Source organism: Mustela nivalis, assembly GCF_964662115.1.
Source record: "Mustela nivalis genome assembly, chromosome: 5".
Lineage (NCBI taxonomy): Eukaryota > Metazoa > Chordata > Mammalia > Carnivora > Mustelidae > Mustela > Mustela nivalis.
Window position 1 is genome coordinate 113,831,480 of NC_139024.1, and position 19,323 is coordinate 113,850,802.

At 36.4% G+C, this 19,323-nt stretch overlaps 1 protein-coding gene across 2 annotated transcripts in view; it reads left to right on the top strand.

The window, feature by feature from the left end:
• Positions 1-19,323, top strand: part of CD109 (CD109 molecule) — a 128,889-nt gene that overhangs the window by 63,198 nt on the left and 46,368 nt on the right. For both annotated transcript variants that reach the window (XM_082729753.1, XM_082729754.1), the window contains exons 8-19: positions 1,646-1,742; positions 1,996-2,137; positions 2,897-3,006; positions 5,516-5,740; positions 6,584-6,685; positions 6,773-6,835; positions 7,654-7,830; positions 9,223-9,375; positions 14,413-14,487; positions 14,923-14,983; positions 17,171-17,312; positions 18,321-18,438. In XM_082729753.1, the coding sequence (XP_082585879.1) occupies positions 1,646-1,742; positions 1,996-2,137; positions 2,897-3,006; positions 5,516-5,740; positions 6,584-6,685; positions 6,773-6,835; positions 7,654-7,830; positions 9,223-9,375; positions 14,413-14,487; positions 14,923-14,983; positions 17,171-17,312; positions 18,321-18,438 (1,465 nt within the window). The remainder of the gene's footprint in view (positions 1-1,645; positions 1,743-1,995; positions 2,138-2,896; positions 3,007-5,515; positions 5,741-6,583; positions 6,686-6,772; positions 6,836-7,653; positions 7,831-9,222; positions 9,376-14,412; positions 14,488-14,922; positions 14,984-17,170; positions 17,313-18,320; positions 18,439-19,323) is intronic.

Genomic DNA, 19,323 nt, shown 5'->3' on the forward strand with positions numbered 1-19,323 from the left:
TTTCTATATATTCTGCAGATAGTAAAGTTGAAAAACATATTTTTTAGGCTAAGGTTTATTTAAGTGTATTTATTATTTGATAAATTGAGACATGTGTCTTTGAAATGACATGAAAAAAAGAGTGGGAGAAACATGAACTATAACTGGCCGGTTCAATTTTTTAGGTATCATTTTGTAAACCTTTGGTTATGGCTATTAAAAAAAAAAAATCCTTGTTTTGTTAATGGCACTACCCTAGAATATGCTCCATTTGCTTTTTAAAATGTTGTCAAACTATTATTTTCTAAGTCATTAGTTTATTCCAAATGCTTCCCGACTTTAGGACAATAATTATCAGTATCCTTGTTTCATAATTATTATAATTAGCTTGAGGCAAAGAAGGCTAAATCTGCTTCACATTTAAACAAAAATAAAAAAAATATTTGTGTCTGAGAATACATTAAATGATGTCTGGATTTTCAAGCCCCCAGTACCTCATGTGATAGAACTCTTTTAAAATATAATGTTTTGGTAACCTTATGCATTTATTTAAGCTTTTAACAAGATACAAGAACTGTTAAGTTTTGAGGACTCTCTTTTGAATGAATGAACTTTGTGCTGAAGTTGCTGACCAGGGTTGCAGCTGACTTGACTGTTTTCATTTGGAAGGCGATACATTTGAAAATGTATTTGTTTCATTCTCCTCAATTTGGAATGTACTGCATTTCACCATTGGCTTTTGAGTTGAGTTGATCCAGATGAGGAGCCATTTCTGTGTTCAACTAATGGATTCAGGAAACAGGAGTTTACTGTTAGATTTATAGAGTGCGGAGCAAAACTGACTTCCACATTTGGCTGAGTATTTATTACACAATAGAAATGGAAGGAACCCAGGAAACACATTTAAAAAAGGCTTTCTGGCAGTAAAATGGTTTACCTAAGATTGCCTCTCTTTTTCACATGAAGAGATTTTCCCATCATGAGAGAGGATTAAAAATTAATACATAAAATGTAAAGCAGCAGAGATGAGATATGACTCCAGAAAATAATTTTGGTACTGTGGGTAAAAAATTACTCTTCTTTTATATTTTTCTGCACAAAGCCAAGTTTTGATAACCCTGAGCACATTTGGTGCCGCAGTGTGTTGGGTCTAATAAACCCTTCTGGGTAATACTGGAACGGGCAACAGTGGGCCTTGGCGATTGCAATTTCAACTGCCATTTAAAAATGTTCAAAAGTAGCAAAGTGTCCTGGACATGCAGTTAATGGGCCAGTCTAGATTTCTAGGAATAAAACGTTTTTGTAACTTAAAAAAAAAAAATCTTTGGACAGGAAACTGCACTTGCAATTATAATCAGAATTTTCTCTGCAGTGTCTAAAATGGTTAGAGGTGAAGTAGGTGCTATGAACTGTTTTTGAAGTATTGTCATTAAAAGTCTTCTCATTTCAGAGACTTAATTTCAAGGATCACCATTGATTAAGGATATTCCTAGTTGTGATTAGTTTTAAAAATTTGCAGTGAGAGTATTTTTTAAAATATAATTCTTTTAAGTTGGATTGCCAGTGATGTTATTGAAAGTAATATTTTCTTTTTTGGAAAGTCTTATATTCATGTGCTGTTTTGATACTGTCAAGTTGAAAATGTAAAAAAATTATTATTTTTCAGGTATACGTATGGGAAGCCCGTGAAAGGAGATGTAACACTTACATTTTTACCTTTATCCTTTTGGGGCATGAAGAAAAATATTACAAAAAATTTTAAGGTAACTTTTACAGAGATCTTATGACCTCAAATGGGGAAACACTATACGTATACTTTTACTAGAAATAAGATTTCATACTGAATTAACAAAGATTGAGTGTAAGAAAATCAAGAGTCTTTTTAGAATTGGACAGATGAGAATCTACCCATTTATACTCCAGAGCCATCATATTTTGTGACTCAGTTTGAATTTTATTTCTAAAATTTGAATTGCTAAAGTGAAGAATAAAATTGAATTATTTTAAACAAAACAGATAAATGGATCTGCAAACTTCTCTTTTAATGATGAAGAGATGAAAAAAGTAATGGATTTTTCAGAAGGGCTTTCTGAACACATGTATCTGTCTTCCCCTGGGCCGGTAGAAATTTTAGCCACAGTGACAGAATCACTTACAGGTTTGTAGACGTTGAAGTGAAGGTAAAGCTGCTTATGTGGTGCTGCTCTCTCTCCTTTCTTGTTACGACTAGCACGTTCATTTGGGAGCCTTTCTAAAGATGCTACTTAATTCTGAAATTGTCATGTCTGTTAATTAGTGTCACTTGCAGAATGTTTTCATTATGAAGGAGAAACTTCTTTTCTTTCTTTCCATTTTCATTTTAAATTTTGGGGGGGATTACCTATTTTCTACAACAGTCTGTGCTTCAACCACATGTAATAGGTATTTGTAATTTTCTCCATTTCTCCTTTCTTTTCAACCTGGGAACTACATGGAAAGGCCTGTTTTTTCAGCCGACTAACCACCTTCTGTTTTGTGTGTATGTGGGTGTGTTTTTAATCATTTAACATCTTCTGAGCTCTTGTCTGCTCATGGACAGTTCTTTTTCAATAATAAAATAAAGGTTAATTGCTTGGATCTTTCTGTTGCTATCCACAGCTTTCACGAGACCTCGAAGGAGCAAAAAATGATTCAGTCTGTGGCCTTAGTCTTCAGTGTCCATGTTGCGGATGGGCAGAGCAGTAACAGTGCTTAGAACGGGTTCCTGGAAGCTGTAATAGAACCGTATGGTTCTCTTTATGACCAAACCAGTGTGGGAATGAGGCTTCTGTGCCCCATTAACTTCTTGGCGATGTAGCTTAGATAGAGAAATTGGATGAATAGAGGCTGTTGGTGAACAATAACATTTGGTTTCTAAATGGTGCAATTTCCAAAACAGGTATCTCAAGAAATGCAAGTTCTAATGTATTTTTCAAGCAACATGATTACATCATTGAATTTTTTGATTATGCTACTGTCTTGAAGCCATCTCTCAACTTCACAGCCACTGTAAGTTGGCATGCTTATTAATGATCTAAAGCAGCAAGTTCAGTTTAATGAAACAGAATGGCAGTTAATATTTTTGGTGCTTTTCAAAAAAATATTAAACTCAAAGTAGATAGATTACTTTTCCCCCTTAGATATATGAGGTATGTAGAATTGTTCCCAAATGATCTTTGTCTAAGTTTACTTAAAAAAGTAGTTTCCGACAAACGTATTTTCCTCAAAATGTATTTAATAAGGAATTTAAGTTAGATTTGGATTGCTACATTGAAGCTTTTATAAATTACTTGAAAGAATTAAGTGCCAGTCAAAAAATTTCAATTTCAGTTTGATTTTCATAATGATTAATTTTAGTTCTAGCAAAGATGTTGCATTAAAAATTATCAACAATTACTCTTTTTTAAAAAAAAAATTTAACACTTATTGAGTGAATTTTGACACTGTGCAAGGCAGGATGCTGGGTGGGGCTTATAGAGCTAAGAAGAATCCAGTCCCTACCCCGGATTTATAGTTTTTGTGATGGTGACAAGAAAGTATACACACAAGTATGATTTAAGGAGGATAAGGTCAGTGTCATGCATACATTTCTCTAGTGATTTAAAGCAGGGGTTGGCAAACTTTCTGCAAAGGACTGGACAGTAAATAATTTTAGCTTTGTGATACATATGGTCTCTGTGACAGCTACCCAACTCCGCCATTATAGCATGAAAGCAGCCTTAACTGCTTTGTAACAAAGTCAGGGTGGCTGTGTTCCAGTAAAACTTTATTTACAAAAAGGCTGGATTCGGCTTTCTTGCCTGCCATAGTTGCTGACCTCTGGTTTAAAGAAGGAAGGTATGACTTCTTGTTGAATGGATCAAGACAAGTTTTAGATAGTTTCTGATTTCAATGATCACATAATTTAGTTTGAAAAAGTAAGGAAAAAAACCCTTGAGGCTGCAAATGGTAACTTCCAAATGAGTAGAGTGAGACAGTAAGAGTCTGGGAGGAGGAGTTGGCTTGGGATAGGGAGGAGGGTCATTAAAGGATGCTTTATGGAAGGGGAAGATTTAAGCTATTTGCTAAAAGATCAGAAGGGTATTATTTTAGTTTTTCAAAGATTTTATTCATTCATTTATTTATTTTTTAAATATTTTATTTATTTATTTGACAGAGAGAGAGATCACAAGTAGACAGAGAGGCAGGCAGAGAGAGAGAGGGAAGCAGGCTCCCTGCTGAGCAGAGAGCCCAATGCAGAACTCAATCCCAGGACCCTGAGATCACGACCTGAGCCGAAGTCAGCGGCTTAACCCACTGAGCCACCCAGGCGTCCTCATTTATTTATTTTAGAGAGAGAGAGCGAGCGAGAGAGTGCAAGTATGAGCTGGTGGAGGAGCAGAGGGGGAGGGAGGGAGAGAAGTAAAGAACCTCAAGCGGACTCCATGTTGAGTATGAGCCTGACGTGGGGCTCCATCCCATGACCCTAAGATTGTGACCTGAGCCAAAACCAAGAGTCAGACACTAAACAGTGAGCCACTCAGGTGCCCAATATTAGTAAATGTTTGGTATGGAGGTGAAAGGTGGGGAACAAGGTGAGCTGAGACAAGAAAAGGCCCCTCTTTGCCAAGTTCAGGTGCATTCACCTGGATGGGTACAGTTGTAGCAGGGAGTTGTGTCCAGGGGTGGTGAGACAGAAAACAGGAGGCAAAGTGTGGGAAGTTGTCAAGAATCCTAAATGGCACATGCATGTTTTTGAACTTTATGCTCTAGGCAGTGAAGAGCCTAGGGGCCTTACGAATGTGGGAAGGGTATGGAGAAAGCCGTATTCCAGGGAGACGGATGGGGCTGTATGTAGGAGGATGGCTGCAGCTCAGAGGCGGGAGGTGGCGAGGAAGCTTGAGGGGGGATGTGCTAATGGAGAGGATGCAAGACAGAAGCACAAGACTTAGTGTATATTTGATCTGGGAGGTGGGAAAAGGGAGGGGTAACTGAGAGATGGGAAGTCTGGCAAAATTGTGGTGTTAGCAAAAAGAGGAGAGACAGGATGGTTGCTCAGTGATAGATGCACTGAATTCGAGTTGACAGGGATACTTAAGTAGAAGTTGTCTGCAAGTGGAAATTGGAAGTGTTGAGTATGAATTCCAGAGCAAGGTGAAGAAAGCAGTAGGAGTGCTGAGACCTTTGAGAAAAAGAGAAGCACAGGTAACTGATAATTTAGCCTTGACAAGTTTCCACATTTAGGAAGAGGGTTGTGGAACCCAAAAGGTCACGTGAGGACGCAGAAAGAGGGCTCTGAAATAAAGAAGGTTGTTGTGGAGCCATGGAAGGCAAGAGAAGCCATACTAATAAGAAGGGAATGGTCAGTGGTGTTGGAAGCCTAGGGAGAGACTACTTCATCTGGAAGTTAGGGTACTGCCAACAGTTTTTGAGAATTCATTTTCATCAGAATACCACAGATGGGGACTGGATTCATTTGAACTTAAAAGCTTTGCTTTTCTTGTTACCTGTTTTTAAAATGTTGTGTTTTGACAATTAGGTGAAGGTAACCCGTGCTGATGGCAATCAACTGACTTTTGAAGAAAGAAGAAATAATGTAGTTATAACAGTGACACAGAAAAATTCTTCTGAGTACTGGAACAGATGGAATAGCAGAAATCAGGAAACAGGAGCTGTCCAGATCATAAATTATACCCTCCCCCAAAATGGAATCTTTAAGATTGAATTCCCAATCTTGGATGATTCCAATGAGCTACAGTTGAAGGTACCATTTGTTTTTCATCGTTATGTTACTATAAGATCATTAAAATTGTAATCTCATGATAGGTACTCAAACCGTTAGAGGTCAAAGTTCACAGGAAGTAGGAAGTAGACACATGTTTCTATTTTTAAAAATGGAGGAAAACGTTATAAACAATTTAGTAACAGCGGCTTGAGGGATGGACCAAGTACTTCCTTGTAAATTTATTTTAAAGAGCACAGTAAAATATAGTGCTCTGAAGATATGATGAAACTCCTCAGATTCCCGGCCTAGGTTGGTTTTCAATCATTTGAAAGTGTATTTTGGTAGGAGCTGAAATGAAGAGGAAAACATTTTTTTAAACCTATGCTCCTTTGCTGAACTCTTTTCAGAGGGTCTCATTTGGGACACCCCAACCATTCCTGCTATCTTTCTTTTCATTGCTCAACCCTGCCACAGGTTTGGTCCTTTGAGTTTTACTCTGACTATTGGTAGATACACGAGTTGGTCTGATGTTTTGCTTGTAAGTAAACTCTGTGTTGTGGAGAGAAGGAAAGGAGTCCTTTCTCATTTTGTTCTCTCTTCTCATTGTGTTTCTAGATAATGTACTTTCATTTCTGAAATAAATTAGGACTATGCTTTTTCCTCATAGATTATGGTGATGAAGACCCCCTCTGTGTTTTAAAGCTGTCACTTTCTTTATAAACTATAAAGTGAAGATCCAATGTCTGGAGAACATACTTTTTCTTTCTGCAAGAAAAAAGAGTAAAAGTGAATTTGCCTTTCAGGAATTGTTCAACAGATAGTATCCTTTCTCAGGGTGTTACTGAAGATGAAAATTTATAGCTCCCTTTTCTTCTATTATAGGCGTCTTTTCTTAATAGTGTGAGTAGCATGGCAGTTCATGGTATGTTTAAGTCTCCCAGTCAAACATATATCCAGCTAAAGACAAGAGATGAGAATGTAAAGGTAAAGCCTACAGTCACTTATAATTACAATATAATTGTTCTCTTTTGCCATTCATATGTGCTTATTAATTAAGATTTTTTTTTCTAGGTGGGATCACCTTTTGAGTTGGTGGTTAGTGGCAATAAGCAATTGAAGGAGTTAAGCTACATGGTAATCTCTTATAGAATCTGAATTTATTATCTCTCTCTCTTTTTTTAAAGATTTTATTTATTTATTTGACAGACAGAGATGACAAGCAGGCAGAGAGGCAGGCAGAGAGAGAGGGAGGGAAGCAGACTCCCTGCTGAGCAGAGAGCCTGATGTGGGGCTCGATCCTGGGACCCTGGGGTCATGAACCGAGCTGACGGCAGAGGCTTTAACCCACTGAGCCACCCAGGCACCCCTTGAATTTATTATCTCTTATAGGATCACCACGAATGATATCTACCTTATGTCTAAACTCATTAATTTTTTAAAATTCAGTCTTATATCCTTTAGCCTGCGCTTTTCATATTACAGTCAAAATTTCTTTTTTATTCCTTCACCTGTATTTGCATTTCCAACTTAAGATGGATAATTAAATCTTGCATTATGTTTAAAATTTAATTTGTTTGAGATAATCCATCTGAGTTTATTGTAGAAAATTATAAAATATGAGAAAAACAAAATAAATAAATAAGAATTGCTACCCATACCTTGAATTTTGCTCATTCTGGTCTCCCCAGTGGTGCTCTATATTCCTCCCACTCAAAAACAGATTCTTGACTGTGAAGCTACTGTTGTCTCAATCAGTATTTCTTTTATCCTTTTCTGTCTCCTCGCTTATCCTCTCTGTGTTGGTCAGGGAAGTTTCTTTGCATTCATAAAGGCTTTGAAGTTGGTTTAAGTAAACAATTTGTGTGTATGGTTAAAGTTATGATGATTATAGCTGCAGCTAAGATTCTTACCAGCTTTGGCATAAAATGAAACTGTGCTACTCTTCTTTTCAGGTCGTATCCAGGGGACGGTTGGTGGCTGTAGGCAAGCAAAATTCAACAACCTTCTCTTTAACACCAGAAAATTCTTGGGCTCCAAAAGCCTGCATTATTGTGTATTATATTGAGGATGATGGGGAAATTATAAATGATGTTCTAAAACTCCATGTTCAGCTTGTTTTTAAAAATAAGGTAAGATTAAAGGTAATGAATGATGTTAGAAGAAAACTTCATATTAGTGAAGTCTGAGAAATGTTACTATTTCTTTAGAAAAGTATCACTAAAAAAAAGTATCACTAAAAAATTGATTCAAAATTGAATCAATTATTCAATTGATAAACAAAATGAATATTCTTTTTTTTAAAAGGTTGTATTTATTTTTTTTACAGAGAGAGAGATCACAAATAGGCAGAGAGGCAGGCAGAGAGAGAGGGAAGCAGGCTCCCTGCTGAGCAGAGAGCCCGATTCGGGACTCAATCCCAGGACCCGGAGATCATGACCTGAGCTGAAGGCAGAGGCTTTAGCCCACTGAGCCACCCAGGCGCCCCAGATAAACAAAATGAATATTCTTGATATTCATTTCCAGAACTAAGGTTGAACCTTTTCATATTGTTACATGTATATTTTCACATGTGGAATTATTGGGCAGTGTGGGTCTTATTTTAAGTTATGATTCTTGGCTTTAAGACTTTCACTGAGGGGCGCCTGGGTGGCTTAGTGGGTTAGGTATAAAAGCACAACTCCAAGGCATAAGAACAAAATTTTATCTAACCCATGGAAAGAAGAAAAATGAAAAGATGAAAAGAGAGGGGGAAAAAAGAAAGTAATCACATTTAAAAGTATGAAATAAAGTAGAAATAAATCCTAATTAGAATAAGAATTACCACACTTGTAAATGGGTTAAATAAGCTTATTAAAAGACATGGACTACCAGACACTCAGGGGGTTAGGTATAAAAGCACAATTCCAAGAAATTTCTTAGCTATGAAAGATAAGAAGTATAGTTTTAGCTATATTTGTGAAGACATAGCTTTCTCTACATTTAAAAAAATATTTTATTTTTTTTGTCAGAGTGAGAGAGAGAGAGTGAGAGCGTGAGCAAAAGCAGCGGGGAACGGCAGGCAGAGGGAGAAGCGGGGTCCCCGCTGAGCAGGAAGCCCGATGTGTTCGATCCTGGGACCCCAGGATGTGAGCTGAAGGCAAACACTTAACCGACTGAGCCACCAAAGCATCTCTACATTTTTTTTTTTTTAAAGTAATCTCTACACCCAATGTGGGGCTTGAATTTACAACCCTGAGATCAAGAGTCGCATGTTCTACTGACTGAGCCAGTCAGGCACCGTTCTTTTTTTACTTTTTATATAATTTTTATTACATTACTCATGAAGAAACTACAAATTTGAAGAGGATATATTTAAATTTTTTTAAAATTTTCTTTCCTTGCAGAAGGCTTATGTATGGTTTCAGAATTATCCCTGAGTTAAGGCAAATGTAAAATCTTTGCTAGATTTTGAGTTAGTAAGACATGTAAGTAATGATTTTTAAAAAGTCAAATAAATCAGTCCTCTTTTCTCCCTTTCTTAGATAAAGCTATTTTGGAGTAAAACTCAGGCTGAACCATCTGAGAGAGTCTCTCTTAGGATCTCCGTGACACAGCCAGACTCAACAGTTGGGATTGTAGCCGTTGACAAAAGTGTGAATCTGATGAATGTCTCAAATGATATAACAATGGAAAATGTGAGTTTAGCAATTTTTTCCTTACAAAATACATGTTTAAAGAGCAAAAAGGAAACCTATTGCCTTGGTTCAAATATCTAAAGGAAATTTCATTAGTTCCTCTTAAGTCAGTAATCAGTAAAGTTTCCAAATAAAAAGGATTTGGATTCTGGTTATTGTGTTGGAAAGGGGCTTCATATGGTGAAGAGTCTTTGCTGTTTTACATGAGAGATGCCATCTGAAGTTTTCTCTTATTTTCATACTGTATTTGAATTTAAGACTCTCAAGAAAGTACTAGAAATTTCCTTGTGTAATTGTGGATGACATTGGAGAAGAGAACTTTAGATAATTTTGAAATACTTTTTCTTTTGGTTATACCTAAGTGTCATATATAAGTATAGTCTTATTGAATCTGGAATTTGTAGTATATTGAGGGAGTGAAATCATGTTAATCTACAGAAAACTTATATATCAAGAAATATGGAAACATCTAGTGTTACATAAATTAATTCCCTATTTATTAATCATTCCATGTTAATTTGTAAGTTCTTGATATATTCTTTTGTGCCATTGTCAGTTGAAATCTAGATTGTATAACCTATATCCATTAATTGATTAAGTACATATAGGAGGAAAGATATAAATGTTTAGGTTGACTTGATCATTTTGTTGTAAATTAATCCACTTGATAAAAATTATATATAATTTTCAGTTTATAAAGATACTTTTTAAAAATCCATTTTATTTATTTATTAAAAAAGATTTTATTTATTTATTTGACAGAAATAGACACAGCAAGAGAGGGAACAGAGCAGGGGGAATGGGAGAGGGAGAAGCAGGCTTCCCTCTGATTGAGCCCGATGTGGTGCTCAATCCCAGGACCCTGAGATAATGACATGAGCAAAAGACAGACACCTAACTGACTGAGCCAACCAAGTGCCCCTTGCTTTTGTTTTTTAGTGTCTGGTAGTCCATGTCTTTTAATAAGCTTATTTAACCCATTTACAAGTGTGGTAATTCTTATTCTAATTAGGATTTATTTCTACTTTATTTCATACTTTTAAATGTGATTACTTTCTTTTTTCCCCCTCTCTTTTCATCTTTTCATTTTTCTTCTTTCCATGGGTTAGATAAAATTTTGTTCTTCTGGTTTTGAAGTTTTACATTCTGTTTTTGTTCTTATGATACATGCCCTTAATTCATGAACCATGCATATTTATTTATCATGTTGATTTCTTACAGCTATCAATATTTGTATCTTTATCTAACAGAACAAGCATTTTCGCATCCTCTCATTTTCTTGCATATACATTTTGTCTTTCACCTGTTACCATCTTCTTCTCCAACCCTGGCCAGACCATGTTGCTTTTGTGAGGGATTGTAATTCTGTGTCATTATTGATTGCCCTTTTGATCTATGCTCTTCCTTCATTTTTTAATTCTGGAAATTTACATCTGTTACTTCTTCATATATTCCCTCTTCTCCATTTAAATTTTTTCTTTTCTTCTGAGACTCTCATTATTCAGAGATTGGCATATCTATTTTCTTTCTCCATATCTCCTAGCTTTTTGTTTTATGTTCTCTATCTCTGTCTTTTTCTGTGTTTCTTGAGAGAGCTCCTCACGTGACTCTGCTCACTGGTCATTTTTCAGTTGTATCTATCCTACTTTGATTTCTTATATTGGGTTCTTTATGTCAGCTATTATGTTTTTAATATCTATTATTTTCATTTGGTTCTTATCTTTTGTTCTTTTTTTATATCATCCATATTTTTCCTTATCTCCTTATGTATATTTACCATGTTTATTTTAAATTCTTGAACTGGACTTTTCAGTGTTTTGCTTCACATGTTATGTGTTGTCTATTTGGATATCTTTTATGGAAGACATATTCTTTGGATGTAGTTGGGTTGGCAGCTACTCTGATAATGTCTTGTTGAGGAAGGCTCAATGCCCCATTCCAATCTGTGTGTTTTGTGAGTTTAAAGAGAGGATGGGGTTAAGCTCCAGGGACTAGAAAACTACTCTTGATACTACTCCCTGTGTGATGTTGGGTTTCATTCCGTGTTTCACTTTAAAGCTCTTAGGGAAAAGCATCACCAAGAAGAGACAATCTCTTGAGATTATGATTCAGCTGCCCTGAGAGTTTGGAGGACAAGAGGAAGAGAATGCTTGGGGCCATGGGTCTGTCCACAGGTTCTCCTGTTTCTCACACCAGAAGGGCAGAGGAGCTGACTTATTTTCCCAACACCTTGCAACAGGAAGTGTAGGCTGCTGCTGCAGCTACTGATTTCGGCAGTGAAAATGCGGGGAATGATTGTCCTGAGGCTACCCATTGGAAAGAAGTCAGAGCAGAACCTTTTCCCCAGACTGTCTGCCTTTACACTTTCTGCCACCCAATTCCTCCCAACACACCAATTCAAGATATCCTTCACTCTTCCCAGGGTCTTCTCATCCCACTCATCCAAGTTTCCTACTTGCTTTTATTGTTTGTCTGGAGTTGGCTCTGGGGGAGGGTGTCAGGAGCTTGTAGTGACAGGCCATTTTGGTTTCTTTTGTTCTTGTTAAATTTCTAAGTGGTGCTGAGAGACTCTTGAACACCTTGAGAAAATTTAAGTGTGCTAGACCTTCTGGAAATAATTTTCAGACACCGGCCTTTGCTGCAGCTTTGGCAGTGCCTTTTTGTTGAGCCACTGAGAAAAGGAGACTCTTTTTTGGAGGTAGTTGATTCTTTCTAGATAATTCCACGATATTCCATGATAATGATTCATGCCGGTGTGTCAGCAGAAGGTGATCCTGCATGCATTTGTGTTCTGTAGCAGAGTTTGAGTCATGGGATTAAAACCTTCTCTCTCTATTATGTCTGGTTCTGGGTCCGTTGCCTGTTTGCCAACTTCTTGAGATAATCTGACATTTCCTGTTCTCTCATTCACTTGTTTTCTTCTTGGTGCCTCTTCTGGCACCATGTTTGGTTACCATGCATGTAGCAGTGGTGGTGCTTAGCACGGCAGAAACACTGGATGCACGTGTTTCATTTTAAATGGGTGTGTTTTTTAAACTTGGATTTAGAATCTTTCATGGTTTTTATTCCTGCCTTTGTCTTAAGTTTTCTGGTTAATGCTAATGTAAATAGAGGAGATGTATTGGAATAGTTACCAAAAAGGGTATCATATCTTAATTTTTTATTGTGGTGAAATATAGATAACATAAAATTTGCCATTTAAACTGTTTAAAAGAAGATAATTCAGTTGGTGTGAATTACTTTTATAATGTTGTACAAGCATCATCACTATCTGTTTCCCAAACTTTTTCATCATTCCAGAGAGTCTGTAACCATGAAGTGATAATCCTCCATTTCCCCCTTTCCTCACCACTGCCAAGCAGTCTCTAATCTACTTCCGTCTTTATGAATTTGCCTAGTCTAGATATTTCATGTAAGTGGAATAATATAAAATTTGTCCTTCTGTGTCTGTCTTCTTTCACTTAGCTTAAGGTTTTCAGGGTTCATCCATGTAGTAGCACCTGTCAGAACTTTATTTCTTTTTATGGCTGCATAGTATACAATTGCATGTGTCTACCACATTTTGTGTATCCGTTCTTCTGTTGATAGACGTTAACTTGCTGACTTTTGGCTATTGTGACTGATGCTGCAATGGACTGTTGGCATGTTAGACTCTTTGGGTCCCTATTCTTTTCAGTATGGACATGGGAATGGAGTTGCCGGGTTATATTCTAATCTGTGTTTAGCTTATTTATTTATTTATTTATTTATTAAAATTTTATTTATTTATTTGACAGAGAGAGAAAGAGAGTGAGAGAGGGAACACAAGCAGGGGGAGCGGAAGAAGGAGAAGCAGGCTTCCCACAGAGCAGAGAGCCTGATGCAGGGCTTCATCCCAGGACCCTGGGATCATGATCCTAGTGAAGGCAGATGCTTAATGACTGAGCCACCTAGGCACCCCTATGTTTATTGTTTTTAGAAGCTGCCAACTTTACTCACTCTTTTAACCTATTTTACTCACTCTTGCTAGCAAGGAGTGCTGTTCTTAAAAAAATAGTATTGCTAATGTGATAATGCAAATATCTCGGTATTGAAAAAGCTATCTCATTGATGTTGTAATTTGCATTATTTTGATTATCAATGAGGTTGAATATTTTTTCTGCTTATTAATAATTTTTATTTCTTTTTTGTGAATTGCCTCTTTTTGTTATTTTAAAAAATATAGTTAACTGACATTTTGCAGAACTTATATTATCCATCAAATTTAACCCATTTATCTGCCAAAAGTATGGGTTGTTTTCAATGCTGACCCTTATGTTTGGTTTAGTCAAGGGTGATATTTAAGTTCTTCCTGGGCAAAACTTAAGCATACACTTCTTTTTTTTTAAAGGTTTATTTTATTTTATTTTATGTCTTTATTTTAAAGAATATATAATTTGTTTATTTGAGAAAGAGAACATAAGCAGGGGGCAGCAGCAGAGGGAGAGGAGAAGCAGACACCGCACTTAGCAGGGAGCCAGACCTGGGGCTTGATCTTAGGACTCTGAGATCATGACCTGAGCTGAAGGCAGACACTTAACCAGCTGAGCCACCCAGGTGTGCCTATTTATTTATTTATTTGAGAGAAAGAGAGAGAGAGAGAGAGAAACCAGCAGGAAGAAGGACAGAGGTAGAGGGAGACAGAGAATCCACAAGCAGATTCCCAGCTAAGTGCAGAGCCTGGTACATGGCTTGATCCCAGGACCATGAGACTGTGACTTGAGCTGAAATCAAGACTCGGCTGCTTGACCAACTGAATGACCCAAGTGCCCCTCAGCATATACCTCTTAGGAACTCTCTATCACTGAACAGAGTAAAAATAAGTTAAGAGAGGAAATGTTATTTTTAACTGACTGAATCATGAACAAGGCATTCAAGTATTCTTTATTCCTCCATTTATGTCATTTTCATTTAAGCTTGTAGGCCCTGTGTTGTCTAAGCAACATACAAGAAATATGACAGAGGGCAGAACAGGTTGCTGTGATTCAATTCATTGCATGTATTTTATCTTCTCTTTAGGTGGTCCATGAGCTGGAACTTTATAACACTGGCTATTATTTAGGCATGTTCATGAATTCTTTTGCAGTTTTTCAGGTATGTTTAATTTGTTACAGACTTTGAAAAGATATTAATATCTTTTACTATTGCAAACACTTTCAGAATTAATTTTCTGGATTATGAAATGTTAACCTTTTCTTAAACGTGTTGCTGAAGTGGAGTGTTACATAAGTGTAATCTGAAATGGAAAGATAATTATCCTTCCAATTTTAAAAGCAAATGGAAAAAGTGTGTGTGTGTGTGTGTGTGTTTGTGTGTGTGTGTGTGTGTGTGTGTTCTGTGAACGGAAAGGGAGAGAGAATGCTCATGTACATATGTAAATTCTCAAAAATGAGATAGAGTAAAAAAAACCCTTTCACATGTGCATAAAAATGAATGCACAAGAGTGAATTAAAAGTATGGGAGACAGCTGGGACATTTTACAGAGCATTTAAACTTATTTTTAAAGAAAATTAAACTTGTTCTTTCTAGGAATGTGGCCTCTGGGTATTGACGGATGCAAACCTTTTGAAGGATTACATTGATGGTGTTTGTAAGTAAAACCTGGCAGTGTGCTTTTAAGTATTTAAGTCTTTTAGGTATTTAAAATTATTCACATAGGTATGAATACATTCTGGTTGGACATGGATATCATGATTTTCATTTTCTGTTCTCTTACCCTAAAGTCTTTGGTGTTTAATGTTCATCTGAGCCATGACATGGAATGTTTGTCTGGGCTTCTATCTAGATTTTTGAAATGAATGCTTGCTATTTTCTCTCTGTAGTTCTTTGGGATGGTTATATTTTTGGACATATTGGAAGATCCCCTGCTTCCAATTTGTATTGAGAACTGTGCATAAATGAGAATGGTTAACTCTAGAAGTTGTTCTCTTTTCTTTCAGGAAACCTCATGCTAATGTCATAGTTTCTATCCCCGAGTTCCCTATGCCTGTCGGTTGTTCTCAGTTACTCCATACTGACCCCAGGCTGTCCAGCTTTGGGTTGGTTTTCAACACCACTGGATACCTGAGCCTCTGTCTTGAAGCTAAAAAGATAATTTTATAGCTTTAAAATTTTTATGAAGTCATTATGATCTCTATGTATTAAAGACAATATGGTACAGTTACTTTCTTCCTATAATCATCCATCTTGGACATCTTCTAAGCAATGTTTTTCCATTCTCTCTTTGCCAGTATCAGCTTTTACCTATCTTTGTTCATCTTATGAAATCCTGATTTCCACTGTAATACTCATTCTGTTGTTAGTTATACTCATCGTATCCTTTACCTTTTCCTGAGAACTTTCTTCTACCTTTCCACCTCCCCCACAACATAACAGAAGAAACCTGATACTCTTACTAGGATACTATGTCCTTAGAAACCTTCTCAAGTGACTGACATTAATTTTTCTGCTTCTCTTCTGGATCAAGTTTCCTAAGTCCCTAGTGTTCGGTGTTCTCTTGAGTACTTCAGTGTCACTGCTCAGCAACCCTCAGTTAAGAGCCATTTATCATTGGAAGCTCAAAAATTTCCATTATAGATCCTTCAGCCAACATTTAGGTCCCCTAACTTTCCCTTTCCTTCTGTGTGCATTGAAGACTCTCACAAGATATTCGAAGTCTTACTCTTATTGTCATCCTGAGGATTTGACGTCTGTGTGGTTGATCCATTTAATGTGTACTGTCTTGCAGTCACCACGATGGCTGTCAGTAGTTACTCAAGGCCATTTTATTACTGGAACACTGCTCTACTTTTAGAATTCAAATGCTTATCCTTCTACCTTGTATATTCCTTTGCTCCCTTTCATTTATTGAATATTTTGCATTTTATTTTATTTTCTTAAGATTGTATTTATTTGAGAGAGGGATAAAGAGAAAGCACGATGAGCAGAGGGGAGGAGCAGAGAGAGAGGGACAAGCAGGCTCTCCGCTGAACAGGGAGTCCGATGAGGGGCTCCATCCCATGACCCGGGCATCATGACCTGAGCTGAAGGCAGATGCTTAAATGACTGAGCCACTCAGGTGCCCCTATTTTGCATTTTTTTGGAAATAGTTTTAAACTTACAGAAAAGTTGAAAAAAAAAATAGAAGTAGGTGATAGAAACAGAAAGAAAGCTTTTGGTGGAATATGGGTCAGGATGCAGTGTTATCGCCTTACTAGATTACCTTTCCTTGAGAATTTGGAATCTACTGTTTCATGGTTACTTTAACAAAATTTAGTTATGTAAACAATTTGGAAAATGAAAACTCTTCCAAAAATGGTTTAGATTATATTGACTTTTCTGGAAATGTGTCATTTTGCCAGGCAACATGACTTTATTTTTAAGCTAGTTAACTAGATGATTGTAGCATCTTGGGGCTGGTATGACCAATGGTAATGATCACTAGGGAACTAAAAAGAGAAGAGAAAAATTGGAGGGAACTTTAAAAACGTGATTTAACTTGGTTTTTTTTTTTTTTTTTTTTAGCAGCTGTAAGTAGTTTTTCAGGTATTGGTTGTACAGGCAGGGAACATTTTCCTTTTTTTTGAAAGTTTTTGAGCTGCTGTAACTGGCCTCAGAGCCCTGGGTAAGTCACTTGACTTCAGGGGGTCTCAGGTGTCTCATCTGTAAAATGAGAAGGTTGAATAAGATGAACTCTAAAGTTTCATTCAGCTGAGAGGTGTTGCGGTCCTGTGGACTAAGTTTATAATCATCTGCTACAGTGACTTTTTCCCCAACCATTGTCAATATTGATTTTTAGATGACAGTGTTGAATTTCTTGAGAGGTTTGCGGAGGAAACTGAAGGATACTTGGTAGATTTTCATGACTTCTCTTCGGTTAGTAACCCACGTATCAGAAAGCATTTTCCAGAGACGTGGATTTGGCTAGACACCAACATGGGGTAAAGATTTATAATGTTCTTCGCTCATACCTCTTTTGTTTAGTGTTCATTTTAAATAAATTTTGTGTTCTTTCTAATGTTTTAAGTACAAATGTATTGTGATGAACAACTAAATAGACCAAGAGGTTTTTATTTTAGAATCTTTATTATATTTAAATGTAATGTTTGAGAAAGCCACAGGCAAATTGGGGCAGTGAGAGTATCATTACGAAGATAGACCATCTTCTAATGAAGGGTGTTTTTAACTTCCTTCAAGTTTCATGGTACTTGTTTGAGTAAATTGCTAAGAGTATGCTTATTGCCTTAGGGTGGGAAGCACTTGTAATTACTCTCTACCTTGTGGCTCTTTGTCAAACACCCCCATAAGCCACAGGAAGAAGGAGCACAGGTGGTGGGAGGATTCAGCTTAGTTGACCAAGCCTGAGCTTTCTGGCCTGATGACTGAGCAGATGAGTCATGCAATCTTCACATATTTTATGGTCAGCCATTTATGGAAACTTGAAATAAGACACAAGTCAAACCTCAAAAAAAAAAAAAATAGCACTGACTGAGATACAGAGGGAAACTTCTATGCAAATTGACAAATAAATTGAGTTAAATTAGAAAATAGATACTTATTGTCTATATAACATTTATGAAAATTATGGTCATTCTGAAGGTATAAACATTGTAGAAAATTTTTAGTGGTCTCTGGGTGAGGATGCAATGTTATGGCCTTATTAACTGAACTATTCCTAAGAATTTAGGATCTTCTCTTTCATGGTTACTTAAAAAAATTAGATATGTAAATAATTTGGAAAATTAAAACTTCTAAAAGTGGTTTAGGTTATGTTGACTTTTTTTTGAAATATGTCAGTCCTTGGTGTTGTGATTTTAATTAATTAATTTATTTATTTAAGTTTAGTTTTTAAAATTTTATTGAAATATAATGCATTATTTGCTTCAGGGGTACAGGTCTGGGAATCCTCAATCTTACACAAGTGATTTTTATTTTTATCTTGACTTCAGTTCTAGGATTTACCAAGAATTTGAGGTTACTGTGCCTGATTCTATCACTTCTTGGGTGGCCACTGCTTTCGTGATCTCTGAAGATTTAGGTCTTGGACTAACAAGTTCTCCAGTGGAGGTAGTGTATTAAAGACCTACTTGCAAATGTTAAAGCGCCCAAAGCAAAGAAAGTGTCAACTCTTCAATGAATTTTCAAAAAATGATTCCTTATGATGTTGATCACTGTCTAGCGATTCCTTAGCTTTTCCTTTTTGTATTTCATTGGTTTTATACTTTAGAATGCGAGCTGTATTAAATTCCTAATTGTGCTACGTCCGAATTAAGATTTGGATAAAACTTCATTATTGACTGAATTCAGCTATTTCCAAAGGCCAGAAGAGAGGTAGTTTCCCTCTGCAAAGGATGGGCAGACCTTCTCAAGATGTGCTATGGCACCATTTCTGGTCAAACTGCATCACATGTTACTTCTTCCTTTTTTTTTTTTAAATTAATTAATTTTTTTCAGCATACACATGTTACTTCTTAAACCAGTAGCTGGCAAGAAGAATTTTATGAGCATGTCTGGTCTTAGACCAGTAGCTCTTACCTCTGTCATAACTAAAGTCCCCTTTTTATAACAGATACTTTGTTTTCCTCTTCCCCATCTGGAGTGAAAGTCATGGGAAATATGGTATACTTATATACTTAGTTAAAAAAAATCAATATGATGCCTAAAGTGAAATATTAAGGAAAAATTAAAGGAAAGTAATGTGTAGTAAAAAAAAAAAAAAATAAATAAATATATATATATATATATATATATATATATATATATATATATATACACTATATAAGTGGTCAGACGTAGCTGTACTAGACGGCATAAATCTTCAAATATTTACTCCATGCATATAGAAGCACCCTGTGTGTAACAGCTGCAAGTGAAGTTTGATATGTATGTATTGTTTTAGCATCTCAAAAACCTTGAGTGGTGCTGCCTGTGGTGATGTCAGTCTTTGAAACC